Here is a 10382-nt window from a genome sequence, read left to right as displayed (position 1 = left end):
AGCCAAGCGTCCCGGACTAGAAAGCAATAGATTTCTTGCTTCTGCCACAAATTCCCCCAGCTGTGAGCCTTCCAACCTTCGAAGTATTCCTTTATATGTGGTTCAGGGTTCTGGGACCATCCCCTGAGCCTGCTTGGTCGGGTATTCTGTGTTGTTGTTGGCGGAGCTCTCTACTATACGTCCACCCGATCCGCTATCTTGTTTGTTCTCTCCATTCTGTTCTTTAAGTTCTCTGATTGATATTAGTTAATCCTTTTACATTCAGTGTAATCATCAATAGGTATGAGTTATTTATTGTCATTTTTGTGTGCTTTTTTGTGGTGCTGATTTCTTTGTTCCACATAATTTTCAACACTGAGTTCATTGTTTGTGTGTTTTCTTGTCATTTTCACTTCTGTTGTGTTAATGTTTACTAAATCTTTCTGATTTTCCTTTTTCTAAATTTGATGTGTAAGGAGCTGTGGTAGCGTAGTGGTTAGGAATTGGGCTGTGAACTGCAAGGTCAGCAGTTCAAAACTACCAGCTGTTCCACGGGATAAAGATGAGGCTTTCTGCTCCCATAAAGATTTACAGCCTTGGAAACCCTGTACAGAGTCGCTATGAGTCCGAACCGACTCCACGGCACATAACAACATCAACAATTTTGATATGTAGGTGTAGTATTTTTCTTTGAGGTTACCCTGTGATGATGATTATTATTATTTTTGCACCCTGCTTAAAACAGTCTTTTATCTTGAATTCTAGTTGACTTCCTTGCCATTTGGAAGTTCTATATCTACATTATTCTATTTGCTTTATAGTTAACTTCATTATACATTGATATCTCTGGTTCCCTATTTTTAGTCTTGTAGGTTCTATATGTGGATTGGTGGTGTTGTCATATATAGTAATCTCAGGTTGTTGTTTGCTGTTTTTGGTACTCAGTCCAAAGAACACCCTTTAGCATTTTTTATAAAGTTGGCCTGGTCACTATAAATTCTTTTAGTTTTTGTTTACCAGGAAATGTCCTCATTTCACCATCATATTTGAGGGACAGCTTTGCTGGGTAGATGATCCCTGGTTGGCAATTTTTTTCTTACAGAGTTTTATATATGTCACTCTATTGCCTTCTTGCCTGCATAGTTTCTGCTGAGAAATCCAAGATTAGTCTTATTGGTTCTACTTTGTAGGTAACTTTTGGTTTTTCCCAGCTGCTCTCAGGATTCTTTCTTTATTTTTGGTTTTGGAAAGTTTGATTATGATGTGTCTTGGTGATTTCCTTTTGGAATCCATCCTGTTTGGGGTTCATTCAAAGTTTTTTGTATGCTTATCTTTTCCATCTTTCATATTAGAGAAGTTTTCTTCCAATAATTCTCTGACATTTTTCTTTGTGCTTGTCTCTTTCTGTTCCCGAATTTCAATTACCTGTAAGTTGTTCCTCTTCATGGTGTTCCACATAACTCTTAGGCTTTCTTTAGATTTTTAAATTCTTTTTTGACTGTTCTTCTAGAATACTAGTATTGAGAGATTTATCTTCAAGCTCACTAATTCAGGATTCCAATGCTTTGCATCTATTCCTTTGCCCTTTCAATATGTTGTCCATTTCTGAGATCTTAGTATCAATCTTTTTGGATTTCTAATTTCAAGTTTTGTAATTGTTTCAAAATATGTATTTATTTTGTCTGTTCCTATAGTGTTTTCCTGAATTCTCCTTGCCTCCTCAATCTTTCTATCAATCCTGTGAAGGTACACCTAATTATCATCTTTTGAATTCATTTTCAGTTAGTTCTATTAGCTTTACTTCCTCAGAAATGTCTTCTGGCTCTGCATCTTGGTCATTTAGTTGAGTCATTCTCTCGTTTCTTTGTGTGACCTAAAATTGTAATCTCCAGGGCACTGTGAGGTTGTTGTATTTGTAAAAACAAACAATGCAGCTGTTGGACTTAGAGGGGAGAAATGTCTGGGGGTAATAGGGGACTCTTGCAATTCAAGGAGCTCACGAGGTGGTTGTAGAAGGGATGTGTCAGCAGAGTTCCTGACCTAGATGGAGTTCCTATTGGCCTTGATGTTATCTATCTGCATGGCATTCAATCTGGAAGCAATTCATGGGGGCACCTTGACAGAGCTAGCTTCATTGTCTGTTAAGACTACAGGGAAGCTGGGGGAAGGGTAACTGGTTAAATGCTGGTCTGGTGACTGTAGTTCTGAAGGTCTGAAGCTGAGCCCAACTGAATCCAAGCACCAAAGCTGCACACCAAACCGGTACAGCTGGCCCCCACTTCACATTGTCATGTCTCCTAACCATGTGACTCTGAACTCCTGGTGAGCAGGGTCTGTGCTGGGGGTGGATGAGGGTGGGAGTTGGCCACACTTCTAGTCACTAGAAGAGCGCCGGGGGGAAAAGAAGAAACTGCCTTTCTCATCATTCACGTGAATCTGCTCTGCCTGGCCTCCTGCTGCCAAAGCTGCTCACAAGATGGTCGAGAACATCCAGACAGCCATTTACCAGACAGCCTCCTTCTCTTGCTACCCTGCTCGGCTTCTCCTTCCAGCAAGCTCTCTAACCTTGCTTCTGAAGTTCAGGGTGCCAGAATTTTCACTTGTGTCTGTTTTATTTTGTTTCTTGTATCTTTGTTGTAGAGGATCCGTGTAGTATGTCTGCCTAGTCTGCCAGCTTGCCAAAAGTCTTCAGCTTTTTTTTTTTAACTGTGTATTGTGAATTGAGTCAAAGTTTATAAGAGCAGATCATTAGTTTTATATTTAACAAATCATACAATCATTCAATGATTACAATTTCCTCAATGTAACATCACTTATCCTACTCCTTCCCTGTTTCTTGTTTTCATTCTTCTTCTTTTCCAACACTTCTGAATTTTGTCCTTAGATAAATGTTGCCCCTTTGATCTCAAATGTTGATCATTCTATGGTGAACATATCGCACTAGTATTCCCCCCTCCCCTAAATATCTATGTATTGCTTGCCTGAAAATTGAGCCATGATGGTGAGTTCCAGACCTGAAGGGTAACCAAGAACCATAGTCTTGTGGTTCCATCAAGGCCAGTGTGCCTGGCCTTTTTTATGATTTTGAGTTTTGTTCCACATTTTCTCCCACTAGATCCAGGACTTTCTGATGTGATCCTTTTCAAAGCAATTTATAGTGGTAGCCAGGCACCATTTAGTAGTAAGACTTACTTTTAATTACCAAAGTATGTATGTTACCCATTTAAAAAATCTTAAAATTTATAAATCTTAGATTAAAAAATATCCAGTGCTCAATGTTTATGCCCTGACTCAAAGAGAAAAAAAAAAATCTATCAACCAATAATTAACAGTGGTGCCTGGACACATTTTATAATTCCCATGAAAAGAGCTTTACATCAGGAGCTTTTTGAAGACCTTACGTGGAAATACTTGCCTCTTTATTTTGATTAATTTAAAGAGCAGCCAATAATAGTCCATTTAATTTCCAGGCTTATAGGGCTCTTCTCAAATGAGGCAGTAATGGCACAAAACATTGCTCGCAGATTTTAAAATTTAAACTAGATCTCCAAGAGTTACACTTATAGATTCCACCTCTTCCCGCAAATCCTGTTCTGTTGCTCCTATGCTTTATTTGGGATAGGGGTACTTACAGATCATAATTACCCTTGTAATCTAGCATATATGGGAAAATGAGAAATATCAAAGCAGTTTAAAAACCAAAGGAAGCGTTAGTAACTCTGAATATTGAATGGAAGCCATGAAAAGAGTTGATTTTCAGGGCTAACAGATTATGGTGCTATTGTTTAGGAAAACAGAAAAGAAAACACAGGAAATCAAACACTGGTGTGGCACTGTGTGTTAATGCTCTGGACTGCAAAGTCATTTGAATCACAAGGTCAGCAGTTCAAGCTCATCAATCACTCCTTGGAAACCTTATACAGGTTGCCATGGGTCAGAATCAACTCGATGGAACTTAACAACAACAATACAGATGAGGGGAGGAAGATGGATAAGCTGGAAAATAGGGTATCTACAGAATCTGAAAAGTTATGCCCGTTCTCCAACAAACAATCTAATTTTTAAAAAATTGCTGGAAAAATTTTAATTAGGGCTCACAATCTGATTTTGAACATCAATTTACAAAGATAATTAATCTTTTCTCCCTAGATCCCCGCCTCAATCTCCATCCTACACCTAATTCTTTTACCTATGTAAAACAGATTTTGACGGAAAGTCTACAAACAGATCTTGACGGAAAGTCTACAAACAGATCTTGATGCATAAGGTAAAAGTAATGTTTGGTGGACACATGTGTCCCACCCAGCATTAGCCCCCCCCCCCCCCCCCCCCCCCCCACACACACTATAAAGGAAACAAGCTAACACTTACTGATACTTGGCTACACAGTCCAGCAGACCAACATAATTTAGGGCTTCATGTTGAACAGCACTTTCAAGAACTTGCACTTCAGTAACATCTTTCAGAACATGCTGGACGCTTTCAATATAGCCAGATTCCAGATTTCCATCTTTCTGTTTTGAACTCTCCTGGGATGAAAGAATGCTTTCCAGGGCTACATGGAACTGCTTCCCTTGTAAAAATGTGTCTGAGAAGAAAATCAGAGCCAAAAAAAAAAAACAAAACAACAAAAATGTGCTGTCGAGTTAGTTCTGACTCATAGCAACCCTGTGTAAGGTTTTTCAGGAGCAGCTGGTGGGTTTGAACTGCTGACCTTGTAGTTTACAGTCCAGTGCTGATCTTCCAGAACCACACCAGGGGTCTAAAAAACATAAACTCTAATAAAATTATTAACAATTAAATTTAGAATTACATAAGAGCTACTTTTGAATAATCCTCAGATACCAAATTTCAGCCCTGAATGAAAGTTAAGAACGCATTTTGAATAATCAAAGGGCTTAGTACAGTTTATATAATAAAATAAATGAAAGCATTCCTAGTAGAATTGGAAGCACAGTGATTCCATATAAGCACTGGACTGCAAACCACAAAGTAGTTCGAGCTGCTTTCTGTTCCCTCAAAGATTTAAAAGCCTGAGAGATTCTATACAGTATCATTATAAGTTAGAATCTACTTGAAGTCACTTTAACAATAATTTCTAGTAGAATTAGGTCAAAGTAAGAAATGAAGTGTGTGGACTCTAGGATTATACCTAGTTTATGGCACTATGTTTTTAGGTAACCAATTTAAATAATTAAAAGTTAACAGGTTTTCACATTTAATTTAGAAATGCAAATAATGGGGCTCCTGTTTCTAACCAAAACTTAATTATGAATGTAGGAGGAAGAATATTTTGCTACCTGGATTAATCTAGCAAGGAATGAAAATTTAAGGCACATACCAATTAAAAACAGTGAATGAGACGTTGTGAGATTTTTGAGGGAGAGCTTGTTGTTAAGTGTCTTTGATTTGGTTTTGACTCATATCAACCCTGTGTAGGGTTTCCAACCTTGTGGTCGAAGTCCAGTGCTGACCCTACAGCACCATACCAGGAGGCCCTAGGGGAGCCTATATGTGATGCTCTTTACTTGCATTTTTTTGTTGTTTTTTTAAAGTAACCTGAGACAGTTGCTCTGTCCTGATTTTTTTCCCCTCCTGTACTTTTAAGAAAAGAGACTATAAACGTATTCAACAAATTTAAGAAATACTATATATTTACTTGATTCCTAGTCAGGGAAGGAGAGACAGAGGAAAGTACTCTTATGCTAAACTGGCTTTGGTGCTTTCAAAACATCTTACATAATTCCTTAACATAGCAAGCAAGGTAAGTATCAGGCTCCTAGGTAAGTATTATAACCCCTGTTTTAGGGTATAAGGCTCTCTAGGCTTAGACAGTGCTGTTACTTTGCCCAAAAGCAAAATAAGTGCAATAGCAGCTTGGCACTACAGCCTGTGTTCTTTCCAGTCCACCACATAGCAAAGAATACAGAATTCTTGCAAATGCAAGACACCACAAACATCATTAGCTATACCCAGCAACAGAGCAGCGACACATGCTACAGAAAACAATTTCATTAAATAAAGTAATATCAAATCAAAGTATAGTTTTCAAGCATATTTTATAGACTTTTTATGGTCAATTCTCCTTAACATGGTCAAAGTGGATTGCTTCTGGTAACTACTTGAATAGTTAATGAAATTCAAGTTAGGAAGAACTAAGTTATTCTACCCAATTAACTGGGTCAGATGGACTTGTTAGTCCATGAAAAGCCTGTAAGAATTTAAGACGGATAGAATTAAAACTTAGGAAAAGGAATATAATATTCTAGAACAGCTTAATAGAGCAGAATATAAACCTATTAAAACTAGGAAGAACAAAATTGCTCTATCAACTGCCATGCAAATTGATAAATTGAAAATATTTCATTCCTGATGTAGACATAACACCTGGCTAGCTTCTTCACATGTAATGACCACAAACATATGAAACTAGATTACATAACCCCTTAGATTCTAAAATTTAGCATATTAACATTATTCAACTCTAAAAAATGACTCAGGAATAGATTGTAGCAACATCAAATCAGATGGTTTAATCAATAAACTAAAGGAATGAAAGTGAAATGTTTTCAAGCCTCACTATATAAATGCATTCTAAAAAATTTATGACTTGACAGAACTAGCAAGATTGCTTTTAAATTAAAAAAAAAAATCAGTGTAGCAACAAAACTGAAAACAAACAAGCCTTTTGTAAATGAGAATTTAGTCAGATTTTCTCATCCTTAGCAATCTTCAAAATGTAAGCTGAAGCTTAAGAAACTGCTCCAGGATTAGAGAGAATGCCAGCTCTGAAAGGAATCTAGCAAGTATTTCTCAAACTGCCTCTACTGACCCATGGTTTAGTGGGCTGTTGCTGTGAAGTGTCATCGAGTCGGTTCTGATTCATAGCAAACCTGTATAGATAGGGTTTCTGAGGAGTGGCGAGTGGGCCTGAATTGCTACCTTGCAATTCAAACTGACCTTGTGGTCCATGCTTATCTTACAGTGTGACACACTAGAATTCCACTCCGAGGCTGTAAATGTTTACAGGAAAGAAGCAGCCCAACATATAACCTACTGTACCACCAGGGTTCCTCTTTTTCTTTTGGCCACAGCACTAATCTGTATTCAAAACAAAAAGTATGATTCTGACTGTAAGGCTGACCCTGAACTGAATTAACTGATACACACAGCAGCTTGTTTACTATTCTATCTAGGTCAACAAAGTCCAGTTTTCTCTTGTGTAGGCTGGTGGAGTTCGTTCAGCATCTCAAGAATTTCCTCTCCTTTATCAAGAGGGCCATCAGAGTACTTCCTTGTTGTTGTTGTGTAGAGCCCAGGATCTGTCCCAGTAGTTCTCTGCCTTTACATTATACTGATTTCAAGATTCCTACAAACTGTGGCATTCCTAGTTTACGGAAAATCAAACAATTTCTCATGAAGAAACAATATCAATTCTAAATTATAATGGTGCAAATAAAAAAAATAAGATGCCACTAAAAGATTTTTTACGTTGCTTGTTTAGAAAGCATTGAGCTGCTAACCACAAGGTGAGCAGTTTGAATCTATAAGCTGCTGCATGGGAGAAAGATGAGGCATTCAGCTCCCATAAAGATGTGCAGCCTAGAAAACACTACACCGGGTTATCATGAGAGTAATGATGGCAGTGGGGTTTTGGGGTTTGTTTAAAACAGCAGAGAACAGGCTCCCGTAGATTTACAGCCTTGGAAGACCTATCCAGGGTTGCAGTGAGTCAGAACTAACTCCACAGCACACAACCACAATAGGCCATGGCCTTGACTATTCTTGGCTAAATCTGTATGCCACTTATATACTTAATCTTTCCCTCTAAAACATATATCCATAGGTTTAAGGTGTTTAAACACACATTTTTTTCAAAAAGTTTGTGAAAAAAATGAAACGAAAAGATAATGGAATTTTCCCACAAACTTTTTGAAGGCTCCTCATACATTACTCTTAAAACAAAAGTGCTTGTGTATCCTAAGACTATATGTACAGTATACTCTCTGGAAAGAATTTTGCTAAGGAATAGGTATTAGAAAACCTAGCTTTAACAAAAGAGAACAATATAATTTTTAGAGGATCAACTAATTCACCTGTGCTGATGATGATCGCTTTTCATTTTTCAACAAAACCTGTTTTAGGTGATTCTTTTCACTTGTCTACCCATTGTTAAGTCAGTTCCAACTCAGTTTCCCTACAGGACAGAGTAAACTGCTCTATCGGGTTTCCAAGGCTGTAAATCTTTATGAAAGCAGATGGTTTCATTTTTCTCCAGAGGAGTGGGCTAGTGGGCTCCATGTGCTGACCTTTTGAACCATGGCACTACCAGGCTCTTTTCACTTGTCAAAGAAGCAGGTTAAGGAGCTCTGGTAGCATAGTGGTTATGAATCGGGTTGTGAACCTCAGGGTCAGCAGTTAGAAACTACCAGCTGCTCCACGGGAGAAAGATAAGGCTTTCTGCTCCCATAAAGATTTACAGCCTTGGAAACCCTGTACAGGGTCACTATGAGTCGGAACCGACTCCACAGCACATAACAACAAGAAGCAGGTTAGGAGTTGAAACCTAAAGTTTATTTAGGCTCAATTCCTAATCAAGAACACCTGATAACCTTAATTTATCAAACTCTAAATACAATGCCCAAGGAGCTTTGGTAGCATAATGGTTACAAATTGGGCTGCAAACCTCTGGGTCAGTAGTTCGAAACTACCAGCTGTTCCGTGGGAGAAAGATGAGGCTTTCTGCTCCCGCAAAGATTTACAGCCTCAGAAACCCTGTACAAGGTTGCTATGAGTCAGAACTGACTCTACAGCACATAACAACAACAAATACAATGCCCATGTTGTGACTTGCTGCCAGGGTCTTTAAAACCCATCTACAGTGATCAGTAGAACAATGGAGAAAGTAATTAGTAGCTTCTGAACAGAAAGCCCCGCAAGCTAGAATTCTGCAAGGGGTGACTTTCCCCTGATGACCAAGTTTAGGTAATTTTAATACTTAAGTTTATAACTTACAAATGATTTTTATGCATATTTTAGTCAAATGAGTTGATCTGTTTCAGTCTCCTTTGTATAACGGGGATCTTATCCCTGCTTCATACGGTTGTTATCAAAATGAAGCGAGTTAATATAAAGGGTTATTTAATGCTAACAATTATTATATGGAAGTATTTCCTCACAGTTGTTATGTGCAGTCGAGTCGGTTCCGACTCACAGCAGCCCTGTATACAGTTTTTGAGGAGTTGCTGGTGCATTTGAACTGCTGACTTGTGGTTAGCAGTCCAGTGATTATCCTATAGTGCTACACAGGACTAGTTTCTCAGTAGAAAGAGTTAAGAAAAAAAAAACCAACCAACTCTATAGCCTAGAAAACACAGTAACCACATAGAATCAGGTAGAGAATATTACTTGAAGTATATTCTGCAAAGCCATCTTCTCCCAGTTCTAGAATCATCCGCTGTTTCCACCTCTCCAAATAGAAGACCTGCTCAGGTGTCATGGTCTGTTGTAGGATTCGGGTCACACTTGGGATCCTATTTCTTTGCAAAGGGATTTTCAGAGGAATTGAAGGATCACTTGCTGTATTTGATTTTACTCTTTTCTCTGGGTAGAAGAGAGGAAACCAGTTTGATGGAGTCTTTGTTGTGTCATCTTGCTTTGGGGATTTACACTTACTCACAGGCCCATAGAGAAAAACATCCTCTTCAAACAGTGATTCTGGGGTCTGTGCCTGGCTTCTGAAGGACAGGACAGACCGTACTAAATCAGAGTATTTTTCTTGGTCCACTTCTTCATAAGAGTTTACTTTTTTCTTCCGTCTATATGAAAAAGAAGTAGAGAAAAACCCCACACAGGAGGCTGGTTCTACAGAGAACCCCTTTGAACTTCTGAGCTGCTTGCAAATGGTCTGAAGAGCCTTCATCTTTAGATTTTAATTTCACTTCCTTCTAGGGTAGTTGCATTATCGAGGGCCTTTTCCCCCCACTGCATTCCTGTTAAAGAGAAAAGTAATGTTAGGTACCAGACATGTTTTGAATCACCAAGCGATAACTGCATCAGAATACTGTGCATTTAAACTGTATTCACTAAACGTTTGTGTGGCACTGTGGGCTTGCGTCAGACTGCAAAGTTGTTTGAACTGTACGTTCGGTGGTTCAAGCTCACTAACTGCTCCTTGGAAACCCTATATAGGGTCGCTATGGGTGGAATCGATTGGACAGCACTTAACAACAACAACAACAGAAATGTTTTTGATGTTTGGTCAAAGCCATTTCCAAAGGCTTGCATGAATACCAGATGGTCCAAACCCATTGCAAGGGGGTCAATTCCTACTCACAGTGAGTCTATAGGATAGAGTAATACTTCTCTATTGGATCTCCTTTCCCAAACTGTAATTTTCATGG

The 10382-nt window shown here is 38.5% G+C and overlaps 1 protein-coding gene across 1 annotated transcript in view; it reads right to left on the bottom strand.

Moving 5' to 3' along the window:
* The window catches only part of MGME1 (mitochondrial genome maintenance exonuclease 1), a 15163-nt gene extending 5262 nt beyond the window's left edge, over positions 1 to 9901 (bottom strand). Inside the window, exons 1-2 of the mRNA XM_006860743.1 lie at positions 9388 to 9901; positions 4351 to 4567 (exon numbers count right to left, since the gene is read on the bottom strand). Coding sequence (XP_006860805.1) covers positions 4351 to 4567; positions 9388 to 9901 — 731 coding nt within the window. The remainder of the gene's footprint in view (positions 1 to 4350; positions 4568 to 9387) is intronic.
* Positions 9902 to 10382: the final 481 nt, after the last annotated feature.

The sequence above is a fragment of the Chrysochloris asiatica genome, unplaced genomic scaffold (assembly GCF_000296735.1).
Source record: "Chrysochloris asiatica unplaced genomic scaffold, ChrAsi1.0 scaffold00039, whole genome shotgun sequence".
Taxonomy (NCBI): domain Eukaryota; kingdom Metazoa; phylum Chordata; class Mammalia; order Afrosoricida; family Chrysochloridae; genus Chrysochloris; species Chrysochloris asiatica.
The sequence above is the reverse complement of the archived record's forward strand: the minus strand, read 5'-3'. Positions and strand labels throughout refer to the sequence as shown.